Source organism: Clinocottus analis, unplaced genomic scaffold (assembly GCF_023055335.1).
Source record: "Clinocottus analis isolate CAN_PGR_092001 unplaced genomic scaffold, fCliAna1.0.p SCAF_1, whole genome shotgun sequence".
NCBI lineage: Eukaryota > Metazoa > Chordata > Actinopteri > Perciformes > Cottidae > Clinocottus > Clinocottus analis.
In genome coordinates, this window is record NW_027175820.1 from 23,742,497 (window position 1) to 23,762,239 (window position 19,743).

The following is a 19,743-nucleotide window of genomic DNA, read 5'->3' on the forward strand; positions in this document are numbered from 1 at the left end:
AATGGAGTAGACTGCATATCAAATAAAACATCTCTCTGTTTAATCTCCAAGCCCGTTGGTGGCTTTCCTCGAATGGACCTAAGCTCTTGGTGAGTTGCCAGGATTGGTTTTAATAGCTAGAATCAGCTCATAAATCTGTTTAATGGATTAAAACATAGAATAAACAGTCAAAACGCCACTGTTGTGGGGCATACAGTCATACTTTTTATGTTTTTTATCCAGTCTTTCTATTGGTTTTAAATGTAAGTATTTTAAAGACAGTTTAACATTGTAGACGTTACAGTAGGAACATTACATTTCCAGGACATTGTATTGTAATGTAATGGGGCTGATACAGACAGACATCCATTGTTTCCAAAGCGGAAGCTAATTTGCAACCTTATTAAAATAAATGAATATAGTAAAGAACCTGAAACACTTACTGTATGTGTTCAAATGTTTTCTGTGCCTTCGAGACCCTGAAGGACATCACACCATTGTGTAAGCTAAAGGAGAAAGAGATGTGCGTCTCCAAAGCCGCGGCTCACCCCTGGGTGGCCCTCTTTACCTCTCAGCATGACCCTCGCAGCAGCCACCTGCATCATTCAGCTGACCTCGAATCAGCTTGCACCCGTCTGACTGGAGGCAGGAATGCATTATTCATAGACTGCCACCATCTGGAACGACGGCGCCCCCCCCGCCATCTTACCACACACCCTGTCAAAGACGTACGAGCAAGAAAAGGGCAGACTATAAGCAGAACAGTGCCGGCCTCAGGGGCGTAGAAAATATTGACAGCTCCACAGGGGCCATTGGGAGGGGGAGGGGTGGAGGGCCTTGCAAGTAAATCAGATAATCAGAAATATGCCTGTTTTAAAAAAAGAAATTGAAAAAGTAAACTTATTATTTTCATGAATTTAGATAATTTATAACAAAACCATGTGCTTATTAAAAAGAGTTATTGATCAGAGTTTATAAACAATATTATAAGCCTATGAATACAATATTAAAAATGCGTTACTCCTAGTTAAACTAGTGATTTAACACTTTATAATAAGTACACACTGTTAGTAAAGCATACAAAAACATTCTTTTTTAATTCTCATTAGTATTCAATACATAAAGTTTTATTCTTAATACATTTGGGTTTTCATACTTTATAAATTATGGATTCCCGTTTGTAAGTGAATTGAAGTGAATTTTATTTTTTCAACTAAAAAACATAATAAATTGTTTTATTTCCGTTTTATTTATATAACTTGATGTAATCCTGTAATTTCCCAACTGAGGGACTAATAAAGGATTTTCTTGTCTTAAGTAAGACTAATAATAATTAATACGATCATTTGTAACGCCTAAAAAAAAAAAAAAACGTGAAGCAATTCTGCACTTCATGATGAATTCAGGGAGTTGACGTCACAACAGCAGGATGGTTTGTTGGTCTCCCGACTGGTGAATGTGCTGCTTGTAGTTTCTGTGTTCAGTTCACTGGGATTTAAATGTGTAGATCAGATTGTTTTTCTTTTTTGAACACTAACAAATCCAATAATGAATTCTAGAATCAGACTTTTCTTGAGAGGTTTGCTGTGTTCGCCACGCGGTCAGACATGACCCGTAAACTCATGGTAGCGCTCCTCATGATGGCTCTGCTGCTTGATGGAGGGGTTTCTGCACCTGTGCGGTTCAGGTAGGTGTGCTTTACACGTTTCTAGAGGAGGAACCACACAAGAAGGCTTTGTTGTGTTGAGATAAGAGCATGGATGCTTTTTTTTGTTTTTTTATGAAAATCACCGCAGTCAAATGTACAAAAATAACCCAGACCTGGTGAGCAGGACTTCACCATAATGACTCCTCCCACTTCTTATATGTATGACTAAAAGACGTCAATAAGTTTCAGACACAACTATTATTACAAAATGATTTTATGGCCTCTGGTAGAAAACTAAAAAATCAGTTATGTGCTGTACAGAAACGACCGCCTTTCAGCATGCTGTAATTGAACCAATCACAAATGAGGATTCAACGGAGCCTTGTAACGCTATTTTGTCGACCTTAATGTATTAAAGGGACAGTTCAGCTGGTTGCTAAAGATAATCCATTTGACACGAAGCCCCAAAACCCCAAAACTATCTAGATTGATTAACAACACTACAGCTAAGAGGCAAAAATGTGCTTTTTTTTCACGGTCTGCTGGAAGTCTCTTAAGTCATGTTTAAAAAACGATGCATGAGAGAAGTGATGGAGCAGCGGCTGCAGGAGGGATGGACAAACTGGCGTTTTTATCCTCTCAGTTCGCCGTCACCTCTCTCACCTGGTGTTGTGTCTTCTTCTCCTGGCAGAGCTGATGAAGGCACAGCAGAGCTAGAGCTGCTCTTTGACCCCCGCCTCTTCAAACAGCATGGCAGCGCCATCGACGGTGAGGAAGCCTTGAATATAAGTTCACAGAGGAGATTTAATAACTTTGAATAAAACATCACGGTTACGTTAATGTGTTGCTGCAGATTACGGTGAGAGGCCCTTCCCTCCTCCTCCTCCTCTTCCTCTGCCAGACACTGGATATCCTTATGAGCCAAACCTGGAGGAGGAATACTACTAAAGGAAAGACGGCAGATCCCGACGCAGGAAAAGTCTCAGTTCGGGATGTTCGCTTCAACCTTGTTTACATTTCCAAAATGCAAAATTTATTAACCAACTTTGTCTTCAGACCTCTTTTCTCCTGTTTGAGTCGTTGTAGGAACCCCAAATTATTTCCCATACTTGTTTTTATTGTATGTATTTGCTCAGCAAAGTCTTGGGAAAAAAATGTATATCTGCAAAAAAAAAAATCACTTTTAAAAAGATGTTTTGATCGTAACTATGAACATCCAGCATGATGTGAGCCAGATTCCCCAAAAATGCGTCCTGGAGCGTCAATAAGACACCTTTTTGGAAAGACAACTGGACTCCATCGTGAAGTAGGATAATCGAGGGGTCGTGATGCTGAGGTCAGACGATGACTGACGGCAGCAGAGAGGAGAACATTTCTAAAGTTTGACAGCAAACGCTGTGATTGGCTGAAGGAACAGACGCAGAATCCGTTGGGTTCATTTAAAGTGGACGGCCATAACCAGCTGATGACGTCATCAAAAGGAGTGCAAAGAGTCTTCCTGACGGAGCAGAAGGACTCGAGTCACAGACTGATGTGCAGCAGGCCGCCTGCTACTTTATCAGGTAGAAACTTGTCATCGTTTAGATGTACAAGTTGTCAGAATAAACACTTCCTTCAGTTTTAAATGTAATAATGACAGGACACCATGAGATCTGCATTAACATTTTTAAATAAAGAATAATTCACACCTAAGAAAAAAAAAAATCCAAAATAAATTTCACGTACTACATGTTGAATCCATACAATGTCATATTTATAATTACAGATATTAAATTATTTATTTATATATGGCATGTCTATACACTTTGCAGAGCGCCCCCTCCCCCGCTACAGTACAGTTTCTCCCATCTGCCTCGGCGGCTCTCGAGGAGGAACTCTTATTATAAAAGTCTGCGCTGCTCTCTTGAAGCTGCAGGACGAGGAACAGGAAAAGCACTCGGACATTTCTTTTCTCTCCAGATTCTTTCCATGGTTGTCGTTGTTGACCGGCGAGATGCCTGAACGGACATTTTCCACGTCCTTCATGAAGGAATCTTTCTCGTACAGACATTTTAATCTTCTGTTAAATATAGATCACATAAAATAATCTGTTAGAAATTTGTGTTAGTGATGAAACGATGGAGGAAGCACACTTTGTCTGCCACTGAAGAACAACTGTGCTGTACCTGTGCTGCACCCAGAAGGGTACAAAAACAAACAATATAAAAGCAAAATTGTGAAAAATCCTTTGGTTTTCTTTTGTTATGATCATTGAATATCAGAGCGCCGCGCGAGCTCGCTATAGCATAAGGCCACGGAAAGCAAATGTTCCTTTTTGAGGAGCTAAAACTGGAGATTGTTTGACATTTGTCCTCGTCAACTTGTCATGCCGCTACTACATTCGGTGGGTAGCCAGCTACCGCTGTAGTCAGCTAGCGCTGCTGCTAGCTACCGCTCTCAGCCTTGGTTGGTTCTGCTAACTTTCCCCCCGATAACCACAAAAGTTAGCGGGACCAACCCCGACTCGGGCAGCGGGGACGCGGGCAGTAGCAGCAGCAGCTGGGAGCTAGCAACAGCGCTAGCTTGCTACAGCAGAGATGCGGGCAGTAGCAGCAGCAGCTGGGAGCTAGCAGCAGCTGGGAGCTAGCAGCAGCGCTAGCTTGATACAGCAGGGACACCCACAGAAGGTAGGAGCGGCTTGTAAACCGACTTTTACAGTAACAAAGTAATTATTCCAGCTCTGCATACGCCTGAAGTTCAGTCACATATTCATGATCAAAGAGAAAAAAAAAGAATGACTTTCCTTGCCATTTTATGTGTATTTTTTTGTTTCAAAGTTGTGTGTGTAATTTAACATATATAGCTGGTACAAAGTTACAATTCCTGGGCTGAATAATCTCTGGGACTTCCGCAGCATGAACGAAGCAGCAATAGTGGTGATTTTGGCTGACGTCGGCAGTAGATGACTCAAATATAACGCATGTGTCACATGTCTCCTCCGCCTTTGGCCCCCGGGGGGGTTCATGTGCTTTAAACGCATCACACAAAGACATAAAGGCCCCGTCATGGCACGACTTCACTGATCTGGAACACGGCCGGTGACATCACAGGTACAGCACAGCACATTTTAGTGCGGTGAAAACAACAAAAAAGAAAAATTACAATAATAAAAAAGCGCAATTCCCATCAAACATACTCCTCCATCGCACATTTTGCATTCAAACTCTTCAAACTCAACACGCACTCGATGGCGGTCCCTTGAAATGTTGGTGATGTTTCTCTGAGGAAGGTCACACAATGATCAAGATGAAAAAAGAGGCACTACTCGTGAAGATATGAAGACACCAGAGCTTTCCTTCTGCTCGTCAGTCAGCACCCCGTACCTCGGCCTTAGCATCGCAGAGCGGCCTATATATATATATAGATATATATATATATCTATATATATATATATATATATAGATATATTCTGGTGTGGAAAACTATGAGGAGCAAGTTTCTCGAGGGGAAAAACCACACACACCACACGAAGGAGAATTCTGGATGTCGGAGCTGGTCTTGAACCACCAAAAAGGAGCCGATGGTCTTTCTTTCCAGGCATTGAACATCTTCGACGCTTGATTTCATACCGAGGTTAGAACACAGTAAATAAAAAAATTACAGTGCTAGGAATCTTAGAACTAACGGCTTTGCTGGGCAGGTTGTTTTTAGCTGAGACCCCGATTGAAGCGGATCGGAAAAACAGTTGAAAAAGGAAAAAGTCCACGTTCACACACCCTCACACTGTTTAAAAACAACTCACGGACGAGCGATGCCGATTGCAGGATGTTTAGTCGACCCTGCCTCGTCCGTTCCTACTTAAATCAGCGATTACCTGCAGTTCCCAGAATGCACTTCGACCCTCTCTTGGCTCTGCATTTAAATGGTCTGGGTTGCACAACAAGGTTTGGCTCCACAACCCCCCCAAAGAAATGCAAAGAACATCACCTGTCGCTGGTTTCATAAGTGTTTTTTGTGTGTTGTGTAGCCGTTGAGCAATGTGTGCTGAAGGTCTCTGTTCCTACACGGGCTTCCTCCACTTGATGGCGTCGTTACAGTAAATATACACCTCCACTCCTGCTCGGACCAACCTGATGTCAACCCTTTAGTGTGCAAATACGAGCTGGTGGGGCCCCGTTACGGCTCCGGGGCTTTTCAGAGACGCCACAGCTCACTCGTGACACAACGTTTGTGCTTTCCAGAGGACAGCCTGCAGCCGCCGCGACTCCATTTTGCATATTTTCCTTCCTCTGGAGGCGTCCTTCTCCTTCGGCTTCACCACAGTCCCACCACGTGCTCCGGTCTTCTCCTGCTTGTTTGTTTTCCCCTCCTCTCTTTTAGGTGTGACGGTCCTTCATGCAACGTTATGTTATGATACAGTGTGCTGTACAGAGCTGAGGCTGAAGGCAGGGCGGGGCTATTCCAGGTAGATGTCCTCTGTCGGGCACGAGAACTCCACAAACTCTTTGTAGTAGGACTGGAAGGCTTTCCTGGAAAACACACGCTTCAGTATTTTAGATATTACACATATGTATTACATATGCGTATTAACACATACATATCCACAGTATACGGATGTATACATACATATGTAGCTTGTTTCCTTCCAGCAGAAACAAAGTGAATCCTTCACACAAACACAAACATCTCTGAGTGACATCACATGACTCACCCGACGGACTCAGCCAGAGGTTTGGTGGAGTCTTCAGACACGAACACGTGGCAGGCGAACCTCTGGTCTGCCGGGTGTTTAGTTATGAAACCAAAATACCTGCAGAGAGGAGACAGTGAGCAGATGAAGGTTGTTCAGAGCGCTCGTCACCTTCCTCCTTCAAACACTGTCTTTGTGTGCAGTCTGGTACATGTGGTGGTTGATAGCGACCCCTTGTGGCGAGTTATTGCAGACGAACACCAGCGAAACGTGACAGTTTGTGTCCCTGTGTGTGTTTTTTCAGCACAGACGATGTGACCTGGTGTCATAGGCTCCTCCCCTCCGTGAGGTCTGCCTTCACTTACTTGCTGTTTTTGGGGTGGTAGCCGCAGAAGGAGACGTTCTTTAACTGGAAGAAGTGGCTGCACTCGTTACTCTGTGAGCGGGACACAAAGGAGAAAAAATAAATGTATGAGAACTCGTGTCGTATGAACGTTAAATGTGAGTCATAGTTTGACGTGTTGGGACGTTTATTACTCTATAATGAAGACGTAAACAGCATCTTGTAGTTGTAGATTTTGCAGGTACTGCTATACCAAACTGCTAAAATACTAAAAGGCACTATAATACACTTGTGTCTGGGAATTATAAAAGGTAAAAAAGGGTTATATTATCTGATCGGAGGCTCACTAGACATAAATCTGGATTTTTAGGAACGTTTGCATTGGATTTCCTGACCCATGTGACGCGTTACAGTGCAACATTTCTATCCATTGTAACTTACTAATGAAGAAAAATGGTTTGTTGATGTTTACAAATCCAAGAAAACAACATTGTAGAGCTTCATGTGAACCTCATGTTGAGCAAAAAGCTTGTAGAGTTTCATTCAGAGCCAATAAGCAAACAACAAACCAGCATATTCAATCACAGTTTAAACTTAAGGCAATATTCTGGTCTACGTTTTATATTATTATTCAATGGTTGGACTTAAAATGTCTTCAATCTTTCTGAGTGAATATTAAAGAAGAGTTGTTTTTTATAACGTAAGTTTGTTCTTTTCTGAGCTGGACCTCGTGTATATGACAAATAGTTTATCGTATGTTTGTCTAAAAAGTGAAAAACTATCATGAAATGTTGAGGAATAAGAGGATGAAAGGTGCTTAAAGACCGCCGTCACATCTTCGCCTGCAGTGCCTATGAGCAGCCACACGGGGGCGACGTGCCTCAGGATGAGCTTTTACTCCCGTGGAGATTTATTTTCCAGGACACAGACGAAGAGGACGGCCTGAGCGCTTACTCTGTCTCGGGCGTAGTAATCCTCCTGAACGGCGAGCTTGATGCCTTTCACGCTGATCTCCAGGATGCAGGAGGACGGCGGGTTGTACTTCACCGTCATCCGTCTGTTGGTGGCGATCTGGGGAACAGACGGGAGGGAGGGTTAAAAAAGCTCAACATGTGACTGTAGCTACACCAACAGCTACTATGTTGACGGTTAACAGGAAGCAAGAGCGTAACACTGATGATCCTGTTGCAATGTGACAAGAATTCAATGACAATGATGCCATTTTACTTGTGGAACGATGACGTCATGTTCTTACAAAGCAGTCTGCATGTTTTCTCAACTTTTAAGTGCCCCACTTGTTCCAGTGTGGACACACTTCATGGTGTACATAGTCTAGGACATGCAAATGGGACAAAGACAATAGACATACAGACATATACATATACACAACAGATATATGGACATATAGGAGATATAAACCAGTGATTTTCAACCACTAAATTAGGGAGTTGAATCGTTTTACTTAAGTGTGATTTTAATAAAAATTGCAAAACTCCAAAGAGTTTAAATGTTTAGGAAATACTTGATGCACAACTCCTTCATGAAGAGCAGGAACAGGAGAACAAAAAGCTATAACATGTGGTTGACATAAGTAAAGGGAACAAGTAGATTCATACCAAGGTGTTTAACTTTTAGCAGTGGACTACAACCACACCAGTGTGAGAGACCCCCAAAATGTCCAAAATGTACACAATCGGTCCCAAAAAAACATTTAGTTGCCGCAAATAATTTTCCATTGTTCAGCGTCTGAGCCTGCAATGTCGTGGCCTAGTAATGAAATACTCTTCCACGCCAGCAGGTAGCGCAACACTCACCTACCACACATGCTGTTTCATGCTACAATGTGACATTTTGTGACTTTTTGGGTTCTTGGTGAAGATGCTCGTATTGTAGAAAATGTGCCTCGGCTCAAAAAAGGTTGAAAACCAGCGCTGTGGACAATAAGGAGCTCACTCTGCTCTCCGTCTGGAGCCAGGTACACACTCACGTACCTTCTGCATCGCTGCACACAGAACATCGTTTCCTTTGTGGGCGGGCACTTGCACCGAGCCCAGGAACTTCAGCCGGTACCTGTCCATCCACTCGCTGCTCTTCACTGCACAAAGAAGAGACACGGGAAGTGATTACAATCGCCGACAACGACACACGCACATCGGTCGTAGTTGCTCCGCCGCCTTTTGATTTACCGAGCGTGGCGGCGCCGGTACCTTTCTCGCCCTCGGCGTCCTTGGTCACCTCGATGGCGTAGTACGCCGGGAAAATCCCGCGGGCGCCGCTCCGCATGTTGTAGCCCTCGTACCAGTAGTCCTCGGACTGGACCTCCACCAGCAGCGGGTCGTCCACCTCCAGCTCCAACTCGTCGTCGTGTCGAGGGACGAACCTGCAGGAGGCGGAGGAGGAGGAGGAGGAGGAGGAGGAAGAGCTGTGACTCCATTGAGACCATTGAGTCAGTCGCGGTTGCAACGTTTAGCACGGGTTTGCTGGTCGTGATGAAGACGCGCGGGGGCTCTTCCTCACCTGTACACGGCTCGGTGGCTCTGATCCCGCTCCTCTCCGTTGATGAGGCAGGAATACAAGCCGAAGGACTCTGCACCTTGAGGAGCAGAGGGAGGAGGGGGGGGGGGGGGAGAGAAAAGACAGCGTGACACAGACACAATGACCTTTGTTTCAAATTGCAACAAAAGTCCATCACACACACACAGAAGACACAATTAGGACACAGTGTGTTTGCTTTAATGCTCACATGCATCCTATAGGAGCGATGGATCACTCTGTAATGAGGCGTGAAACAGATGAGCTCTGTGTAATTCTACCTGCGATCCCATGAGACATCTGTTACACCCCACCTACACACACACACACACACACACACACACACACACATACACACTCTGCACTGCTCAGATAAACTGCATTATTATTTCTAATGAGTCTGTGAAGCACATGGACGGCATCCAAGAGCCCAGCGAGGGCTGTTAGAGGAAATGGCCGCACGTATATTATGAACAAACCTCTTTCATATGAAGGAGACGGCTGCTTCACACACACACACACGCACACACACACACACACACACACACAGGATTCCAGATGCAGACATTAAAGAGGAAGAGCTGACCGAAGCTGATGCTCTCAGGACGTTTGGTTGTATCTCGCTTCCTCGTCGCTGCTCGAGGTACGACCGGCATGCACTTGTTGAATTTTTTTTTTTGGGGGGGGGATTGGAGCACAACACTAAACACTAACTTGGGAGTCATCTTTTCATAATACTGATGGCACAGTCTTGTTTGAAAAAGACTTATGGGATCTGAAACACACAGTGACAATTTTAATTTTTTTGTAGATTCAGCTGAATGAAAATGGAGATTTTTTAAAGAAGCCACCTCTCAGTCCGTCCTAATAGCGTTTCATGGACTTCCATTGTTTTTTTGACTCAGCAAACTGTTCTCTTCAGGGTTTTTTTTAATGGGTAATTGGTATAAACGGCATCGGGGGAAGAAGGGAGGCCAAACACACCGAACCACCAGCTGCTTTTGGCTCCGTGTTCCTCCACCAGCCAGCAGGCCGCCGCACGTCCAGCTGGGTTTTCTGTCCCCGGGACGCTCTGCCGACGGACGCTCTGCCGACGGACGCTCTGCTGATAACGACATCAACAAAGCGGCAAAAAAACTGCAGCTTTTTCCGCAGGCTGCGCTAGTAAACCGGTACAAACTGGCACGTTAACGACGCGTTCAAAGAGTTTCCAAGCCGCCGCTCGCGATTCAAAAAGCAACTTCCAGTTTCAGTTGTCACTCTGACAAGTGAGAGCTGAGTCGATAAGACGGACCGTCACTATATTTATATATTTATCTATCAGGCGTCGTGCCGGATATTCCGGCTCCTGGATCTCTGCTTCGTCGCTCTCAGGCTTTTTCCCGCCACCGATGCCAATTGGGCCGGACAGCTCGCTGCTGAGTCATTGCTGTGTTTAAAATGCCGAGTAGCATCTCACCGGGGTCTTCGTGCTTCCTGGTCGTCTCGCGCATGATTCAGAACATGTCCATGTTCTTAAAAATGTAAATAAAATCTCTGAGACCGAGAGGAGGGTGGAGGGTTAACCGGCAATAAAAAATATTGAGGTTTAAAGAAGCTGTGATGTCACAGGTATCCCATAATGCAAAAACAAAGTGGCTTAGTTTGAATGTGCATGTTATACGTCTGTCTAGTTTAGATGTAGATTTACAGTCATATCAATTACATTCCATAATTAGGACTAAAAATAATAAAAATACAAAAAAAACGGCAAGAAATTATGATCAAGAAAATCCTCATTTGTTGCTTCACTACAGGAGGCCTCCCCCTCTATTTAATAACACAACAACCACGACTTCAACATGTTCGTAATATTAATTTCACACCGCTTTGGCTGAGCAATATGGCCGACTATCAAGGCTGTCATGCTTTTTAATACAAATACAGTTTCTTACCGTTATAGACATGCGGTTAATGTATGAAAGATGACGTAATATGCATATATATAGATATATATGTATATATATGTGTGTTAAATTGAAAGAACATGTCTGTGACTTACTGGAGGAGCGAGAGCGTCCATTCATGAAGACGTTGAGGAACTTCTTGGAGAAGTGCAAGTCGTCTGGAGTGGAGTCTTCCTCCTCCGACAGACACGCCGTCGCCTCTCTCCTCGCTGCTCCTATCTGAATGCCGTCCTCATCGTCCTCATCCTCCTCCTCCTCCTCTTCTTCCTCCTCCTCCTCGTACTCCTCCCCGATGGCCGACTCGTACGGCGAGGACACGCAGTTGTCGTACACGGTGGCCGAGTCGCTGTCGTCGCTGTATCCTTGGTAACACTGCCGGAGGCTGACGAGCTCCAGCTGCGCGTGCTCGTCCACCACCAGCGTGTATTTGACCGAGTCGTAGGAGAGGCCGCTGGCCTCCGAGTTCATGGCAGTTCTTAGCGGGACTCCGCCGCCGCCGCCGCCGCCGCCGCCGCCGCCGCCGCCGCCGCCGCCGCCGCCCCCTCCCCCCTTCCTCATCCTCCCGTCCGCCGCCACCCGCTCCGCGTCCTCGTCCTCGCCGCAGTAGCTGTCGTCCGCGGCGTCCACGTACTCCACCGACGACCCGGCTCTCAGCATGACGCCGGCCCCCTTCGGCGCGAGGGAGGAGCCGGGCGGCGTCACCAGGGCCTCGATGCAAGAGGCGTAGGACGGCGGCGCCGCGTAGACCTCGTCGTCCTCGTAGATGGAGGCGTTGGTCCGGTCCGGGAGGGGCTGGTAAGGAGGCGGGCCCTCCGTGTCGGAGCTGATGGACATGCGGCCCTGCTCCGTCTGCTGCGACAGGAAGGGCCGGTCCTGGGCGCCGGGGGCGTCGAGCGGGTCGGCGGAGCGCTGCACGGGCGTCAGGTAGATCTCCTCCGTGGGCTCCAGGTGGACGTCCGTGTGGTAGCGGATCCTCTCCCGGTGGGGCGCGCCGCCGCCGCCGCCGCCGCCTCCGTCCGCCTTCCCCGGGTACAAGGGGGCCGGCGTGTAGTTCTGCGGCGGCGGAGGCGGCGGGGGAGGTGGCGCCGGCGGCTTCTCCGGGAGCTTCGAGCGCGTGGCGGCCGTCGCGGTCGAGCCGTGCGAGTGTCCGGAGGCGCGGCCGTGCCTGCAGGGGGCGTCGGTGGACGTCCCGCGGTCTTTGGTCTGCGCGCCGCCGCCCTGCAGCTTGTCCTCGTCGCTCAGGCAGCTGTGCTCGCGCGGGGGGGTGCGGTCGCCTGGTGGAGGAGGGGGAGCGAGGAAAGAAAGAAAAGTACAAACGGTTAGGTAATCCAGGAGGAGACGACGGACGTGTGATGTCATCATCCATCGCCAGCGAATCCACGCTTGATATGTTGACGGTTGATGATGCCAAAGAAGAGGGAATGGAAGAGTCCAGCGTTTAAACAATCGACGAGGACGATTCAGGACAATACTCAAGACTTTTCGGTCTGGTCTCACCTCGAGAGGGGCGGAGTTTGTAAGGATTAACTCCTCTCATCGTGTTTAGAAAATGAAAAACAACAAACAGGAAGTCCTTGTGGGGATGCTACTTGTTCTCCATCGAATCACTTTGCAATTCAAATTCAGGAGAAGCGTCTCAGACGGCTGCTTAAAGGCAACGTGAGGCCGTTTGCATATGAAACCAGTTCATTAACGAAGCTGCAGGTTTTATACGTCTAAAACTCTGAGCGAGAGTGAAAAGTAAAAGACTCTGCAGCCACTGAATTGGGCCAAAAACTTGGTTTCTTTTCTATCCATGTGTATATTTGATTTTAAAAATGCTCCCGCAGTGAAATGGATCTTTCATTAACAATCACTGTTTTCTTTCTCCGTCCTTCCCCTTGTTGTGTTTCCTGTTTTACTGTCATTACACACAACTTCACTGGATTGTGTTACCAACGATCTGCTGGTCTTTGTTCTCACCGTTCTTTTCTAAGTTCGTCCAGTGAGGAAATCACTTGATTTACTCCACCTCTCTGAGGGAGGTGTCTTTATCGTGGAGGTTTAGCAATATCAGAGGATGAAGATGCAACGATGACATACATAACTTATTATATGACCGTAATATAAAGCGGCCTGATGCACAAAATAGTTTGTCTGCTTTCCTAGTGATCTGAAACATCAAATGTCTCGAAACAATCTATTCAAATAATCCAAAATAACATGCTAATTCCAGTTTAGCATTTATTTTTCTGTGGTTATCGAGTGACAACATCAGAATAACGCTTTAAATCTGTATTTTAACCTAATTCACCTGGTGCATAACTTTTAAACTTTTATACACATTTTTACTATTTATTTTTCATTCTATCTGTATATTTAATATTTTTGTTTCTTAATGTTTCATTTTATTTTTTTAATTGTGTTTTTATTACCGTTCCACTGTTTATTTATATTACTTGATCTTTTTCTCTACTTACTGTGAATAAGTGCTGCTGTAATCCCGTAATTTCCCCACTGAGGGACTAATGAAGGATTATTTTATCTTATCGTATTCTGCCACCACGGAGTTGAATAAAGCAAAAGGAAAACCAACCAAGCGGTTAAAGTTCTGGTCGTGTTTTTGTTTAAACGGTTGCGATAACGAGGATCACCTCTGCGTCGCGGCGCCGGGCAGTGAGTCTGGTTAGTGTCGCCTCACATGGCGCTCTGAAAAGGAGCCGTGACAATAAGCGGTGGCGGCTCCCAGCCGCTTCACCCACGAGCCGGTGGCGCCGCTTTTTCGGCTCCGCTACGGTTAGCTTAGCATCGAGAATCCCGAAAGCCTGAACACGCGAAAGAAAAGCTCACCTGTTTTAAGGGGCGAGGACGAGCCCGAAACCTTCTCCTGCCAGCTGTACTTCTTCCCAAAGGAGTTGTTGTTCAGCGTGTCCTGTGGAAAACGCAGGAGGAGAAGAGGAAGAGGAGGAGGAGGAGGAGGAGGAAGTGGTGAGAGAGAGAGAATACATCAGATGAGGAAAAGAGAGAAAGGTTCGGTCAACGAGTTTTGGGTCCAGACTCTCAATGTACACAACTTTTTTTGTCTCACTCGCTCGCTCTCTCTCTCTCTCTTATTTCACACAAAACACACACACACACACACACACACACACACACACAAAGCTTCTATTCTGTTGAATGAGCAGGGATTCTTTTGTCTGTGATCCGTGGTGTGCATTTAAAGGGACCCAAACCTTTTTACCAAAGCTACTGGACACACAGACACACACACACAGACACACACACACACACACACACACACACACACACACACACACACACAGACACACACACACAGACACACACACATGAACACTGGGCGTCTCCTTTAGGCTGTTTTGGGGGATTTGTCGGGGCCTTTTCTAGAAACCGTGGCTTTTTTCCGATCACAAAACATGTTATTTAATTTTTTTTCTCCATTATTCTAATTTATATGAACATTTTTATTCCGGTGTAATTCCCTCCCCGTGCTGCAGCGATGTAGAGCGATACTCGAGGGCGTGGCAGTACGCTGTGATGTCACAGTTGAGTGCGATGACACGTGCAACCAAAGCACCGGCCCGCCGTTGAGTAACTCTGGTGACGTTTCCTCCACTTGTCTCGTCATGGATTTTACCATCGAGGTGGATAAAAACGTCTACCATGTAATGCCTCGAATCACAATGTGAAAACAGGATTCTCACGGTCATGGAAAACCTGGAAAAGTCCTGGAAATTCATCCCATGAATGCTTTCCGTGTCAATTTAAAAAATTGGCGGCTCACAAAGCTCACATCTCACAGACGCATGCAGGCGGGAGTCGAACTGGAAACTTCTGTGACGATGACGACGACTTGTTGCCGAAAATAATATTGCCTCCTCCTCCTCTGCCCCCCCCCCTCTTCCTCCCCCCTCCCCTACCCACGCATGACTCACTTCCTCATCTATATGTACGCGCGGAGCTGTCGCGGTGGTAACAAGTGAATCAGCAGGCAGCGTCGAGATGATGGGGAGAAAAAAGATCATCGCTCAGGGCAGTGACTGTGTGTGTGTGTGTGTGTGTGTGTGTGTGTGTGTGTGTGTGTGTGTGTGTGTGCATCAAAGGCTAAAAGGAACACATGCCTTTGTCAAGCAGTCATCTGAGTTTGGGGTGAAGTTTGGCAAATATTGGAGTTTGTTACTCGCCTTTTTTTTAAAATTCCCAGATCTCGGCAGTCGACTCGGATGAAACGACGACCAGAACGACAAGAATACGATCAAACTTTATGTCCAAAATTACAAAGAAAAAAAGCCCGCATGTCTTGGGGGAGTGTCTGCGTTGATTGACAGGCGATAACTGTACCGATACGAACATAAATATGAACCAAAATGTTACTTATTCAGGCCTTTTTTCCTGCATCTTTGGGCACAACTCAACAAAACGAATGTAGGTATACGATCCAAATCACACACAAACACACACACACACACACACGACAACATAAGCAGTGTGTTAAAGCCAGGGGAAAGATTAAAGTCAGGCTGGGATTAAGACGGAGGGCTGCCTCCTGTTTTTCTGTCTGAATCGTTTTCCTTCAGCAGCTTCAGACACAATCTGTGAACTAAAACCCAACATGTCCGCTCAGAGCGCACGCTGCTGCACACACTGAGCGCCTGCTCCACCTTTCATGGCTTTCACTTTAATGTTGAGGCTGAAATCATGGATGTGCTCCTTCACTGCCTCTCGCCTTACAGGAGCTCTTTCTTTAAAGGTGTTTCAGTGCCTCGTGGCGCTCTGGTGCAGAACGCTGACACTCACATAATTGGATCCAAAAATAAAAACACTGCTTTTTCAAAACGCCTCACTGCTCTGAGCTCCGAGCTTTTTTTTCACTCGTTGCCAAATGACGCAGAAGATAATTGTATATTTTTGCATTTTTACCAATCCACTGACCTGGAGACTCTCTCTCTCTCATCGCTACTCATCTGTCTCATCTCGTTGGAGTTGTGTCACGCGCTGCTTGACTTGTCGTGTCCTGACGTTGTTGGATCAGAAACGCAGGACAATATTGTTCTTGCCCCTCTAAGGTTTACAGGAACTGGATGAAACACTATAAATGTACACGTGTGTGAGCTGTACATTACGCCTGAATGTCGTTATCTCAAGACGAGCTGGCGGACTCTACCGGATGTTTTACTGTGTAAGGACTGAAGTGGGAGGGGCTAGTGGAGCGACAGGAAGCTGTTGACCATATAAGGACTGAAAGAGGGAGGAGTCATGGGACTCCAGGATTTGTTTTTAACAATAAATGTGTTTAAGGCCACATGATTAGAGGCAGTCAGGAAGCTGTGTGGAGACAACGTACTTGGGCCAAATCGTGCATTTTGCACCTTTTTTTTTAAATATATATAATCAAAAATGACCCCAAGATCTGCTGTAAGCTAAGAGCATGTTGTCTTGTTGCGTCGCGTCTTCATACTTCATGCGACGCATCCAAGAAACCTGCACCTACTTCATCGTTGAAATATATTTAAAATCAGTTTTTTGTTTAGTTTTCTCGCTTCTGAATGAATCAAAGTGAACAACGTCCCAGGAGACAGGAAGACTTCCCAGGAAGAAAAATGTTTCAGAGCAATTATTCCCTTCATGCTTTCCAGTTCTGACAGTTCAGACACACACACACACACACACACACACACACACACACACACACACACACACACACACAGCAGCAAGTACAGTCGGCTTGTTTCTACCTCATGGAAACTGAGTGAAGAACAAAACGCAGTCAAACACGGAGCCGCTCGGTTGATCGCGTGGACGTCTTCACTGTGATGGAGCGCGTGTACGTGTCGGACTCGTAGCCGCAAAACTCTCCATGCATCATTGTCCACGTTGCATAACGAGAGTATCGCCACGCAGGCGTTGCATATTTCTGCAGGACCGAGCAGGTACATCTGATGTGAAAGGAAGCGACGGGGCGTGACTAAACAGGATGATGGGATGGGACAAGCTATTGTTCGCTACGCGTTAGCGTGTTGGCGACTTGCTGGATGGCACTCGCAAACATAAAGCTGCACGGCTTTCTGATTCATCCATTACTTTGTACAGCCCAAAATCACAAATACAAGAGTCTGTACACATGACATCTCTGACCCAGGACCTCACATTAGAGCAGGAAAAACTCCCCAAATAAAGATACTGAAACCACTTCAACAGGGGAAAAAGGGAAGAAACCTTCATAGAGCAACGGAAGCAACAGATGTCATGTGACCAGAATGAGCAACGCAACAGAAGTACAGCACATTACATGAATATGACAGAAACTACTCATATAATGAGTAGTATACGTATAGTACACAGTCCAAATAGCCACATAACACACACGTTGCATCCTGACAAAATGCTTTGACTAAATACAGTTTTTTTGATGTGGTTTTGGGAGCATGAGGTGTCATTTTTAGCCCGAAGCGCGATCCTCCCCGAGGTCGAACAATGTGGTTTTTTCGTGCTGAAACTCCACCCGGCCTGTGTGACGTAATACAACTGATTCATTTCTCAGCAGGTGGATTTGTAACGTCACGGACGAGTGACGTCATCCGTCCGATCACATCAGAAGACGCTTGTGTGCAGTCACAAGCGTTGTTGAACGCACACACACACACACACACAGTGAAGGAAAACATGCTGTATGGACAGGAAGTGGACGGACACTCGCTCATGTTTGTCTAAACTTTTGAGGAGCCTTATTAATATAGCAGATTATGTATCCTCAAACGTTTCTCTCCTCCCAGCGCTTATAACACAACTCTATAAAACAGGTTATTTCTTGCTATTGTCCACAGGAAGGAGGCATTGTTGAATGCAGGTGTATGTGTTGTGTGTGCATGGTCTTTATGATGCGTTACTGATATTATAATGACAGTATTTTATGCGCAATACCTATTTACATACATGTGTTTCTACTGAGTCTGTACTCTGCACCGTTTGAAGTTGATTGCATTCGTGTTGAGCACCGTTATCTGAACCCCGTTCTAGCCTGAAGACAAAATGTCTTCGCCCTAAGATTTGACGTACACACACACAGACACACACACACACACACACACACACACACACACACACAGTCACAAGCTCCGGCAGCATTCAAACACAAACAGAGACGGCACCAAGGGGGGAAAAAATAAAAAATCGCTGTCTTGACAATTGAGGCTATTGTTCAGAGCAGTAAACACATCCTGACAGACACACAACGGTTGTGAGTCCAGTGATGTCACACAGGTTGTTGATCCATATTTACATTTGTGTGTGAAGAGGCAGCCACACACAAATGTCTCACAAAGACTCAGGCTGACACACAAACAGGCAGACACACAGACAGGCAGACACACAAAAAGGCAGACACACACAAATGTGTCACAAAGAGACAGGCTGACACACAAACAGGCAGACACACAGACAGTCAGACACACAAATAGACAGACACACTGACAGTCAGACACACAAACAGTCAGACACACAAACAGGCAGACACACAAACAGTCAGACACACACGCAGGCAGACACACAGACACACACACTCCTCCTGCTTTTTTTGATCAATATTTAGTCATCTGCCGCTGTGTGTGTGTCTGTGTGTGTGTTTCTACCTGTGTGCGCGGCACAATGGAGATGAGGTTAAGGGTCGTGGGTCTCTTGGGCCGGTAGGTATCCATGGTGACGGTTGCCGCGGGGCCCTTGGTGACCGGCGGGGTGGCGACGGCCGACGCCTTGGAGGACTCCGTGTCGCCGCGGTGAGCGTCGCCGCCGTCGATGAGCTCCAAGTGCAGCATCTCCGCCTGCAGCTGGCCGACGGCGCCAAGCTCCGCCCTCGCCGACAGGCTGTTGGTCCCTCGCCGCGCGCGGCCCTGCAGGGATTGGACGACGCGGCCGTCAGTCAGAGAGAGAGAGAGAGAGAGAGAAAGAGAGAGAGAGAGAGAGAAGCAGGCGGAGAGTGAGAGAGAGTGTGAGTGTGTGTGTGTGTGTGTGTGTGTGTGTGTGTGGGATGAGGAGACCGAGGCGGCCAATTACAGACTCCGCTCTGTCTTCTGCTTGTTAACACTGTCGCTGCCGAACGCTGAGCCGCTTAGAGAGGAGACGGACGAGTCAGCTTCTCCACATGAAGGCGTTTAATTTGTTATATATATATATCTAGATATCTAGAAATATAGATATATGTCTTTTGTGTGTGTCTTTTGTATAAGTACAAAGAGAAACCGGAGTCATAGTCCATGTTTGTGCAAATGTACAAGGCCATTGAAGCTGCAGCAATGAAGTGAGAATGGAAACTTAAACTTTATTACGTTCATCATATTCCATATTTTGACATGTGTACGTGAAATTTGGGTTTTCATTATGCTGTGTTTACCGTGTTAGTTTACTCGCTTGACACGCTTGACGTTAAAGGGGGCGTGGCTTATAGACGTTGCTTCTCTCATATATATATTTTTATCTGCAAAAAAAAAATCACTTTTAAAAGGTATTTTGATTTTTAACTGAACATCCAGCGTGATATGAGTCAGATCCCCCCAAAAAAGCCTCCTGGAGCGTCAATAAGACACCTTTTTGGAAAGATTAGGACCTAAAGAATCAGAATCTGCAACAAAAATCA

General features: G+C 46.1%; 1 protein-coding gene across 2 annotated transcripts in view; it reads right to left on the minus strand.

Annotated features, from left to right (window-relative positions):
• Positions 1 to 3,278: 3,278 nt before the first annotated feature.
• The window catches only part of LOC137782527 (C-Jun-amino-terminal kinase-interacting protein 1-like), a 37,899-nt gene continuing 21,434 nt past the window's right edge, over positions 3,279 to 19,743 (minus strand). The window contains exons 3-12 of one of the 2 annotated variants that reach the window (XM_068571864.1): positions 18,743 to 19,000; positions 13,947 to 14,028; positions 11,213 to 12,391; positions 9,157 to 9,232; positions 8,847 to 9,019; positions 8,631 to 8,734; positions 7,594 to 7,710; positions 6,662 to 6,732; positions 6,318 to 6,416; positions 3,279 to 6,135 (exon numbers count right to left, since the gene is read on the minus strand). In XM_068571864.1, the coding sequence (XP_068427965.1) occupies positions 6,063 to 6,135; positions 6,318 to 6,416; positions 6,662 to 6,732; positions 7,594 to 7,710; positions 8,631 to 8,734; positions 8,847 to 9,019; positions 9,157 to 9,232; positions 11,213 to 12,391; positions 13,947 to 14,028; positions 18,743 to 19,000 (2,232 nt within the window). In that variant the 3' untranslated portion in view covers positions 3,279 to 6,062. Of the gene's footprint in view, positions 6,136 to 6,317; positions 6,417 to 6,661; positions 6,733 to 7,593; positions 7,711 to 8,630; positions 8,735 to 8,825; positions 9,020 to 9,156; positions 9,233 to 11,212; positions 12,392 to 13,946; positions 14,029 to 18,742; positions 19,001 to 19,743 lie in introns of both variants that reach the window. The other variant, XM_068571857.1, reaches the window with a different exon arrangement.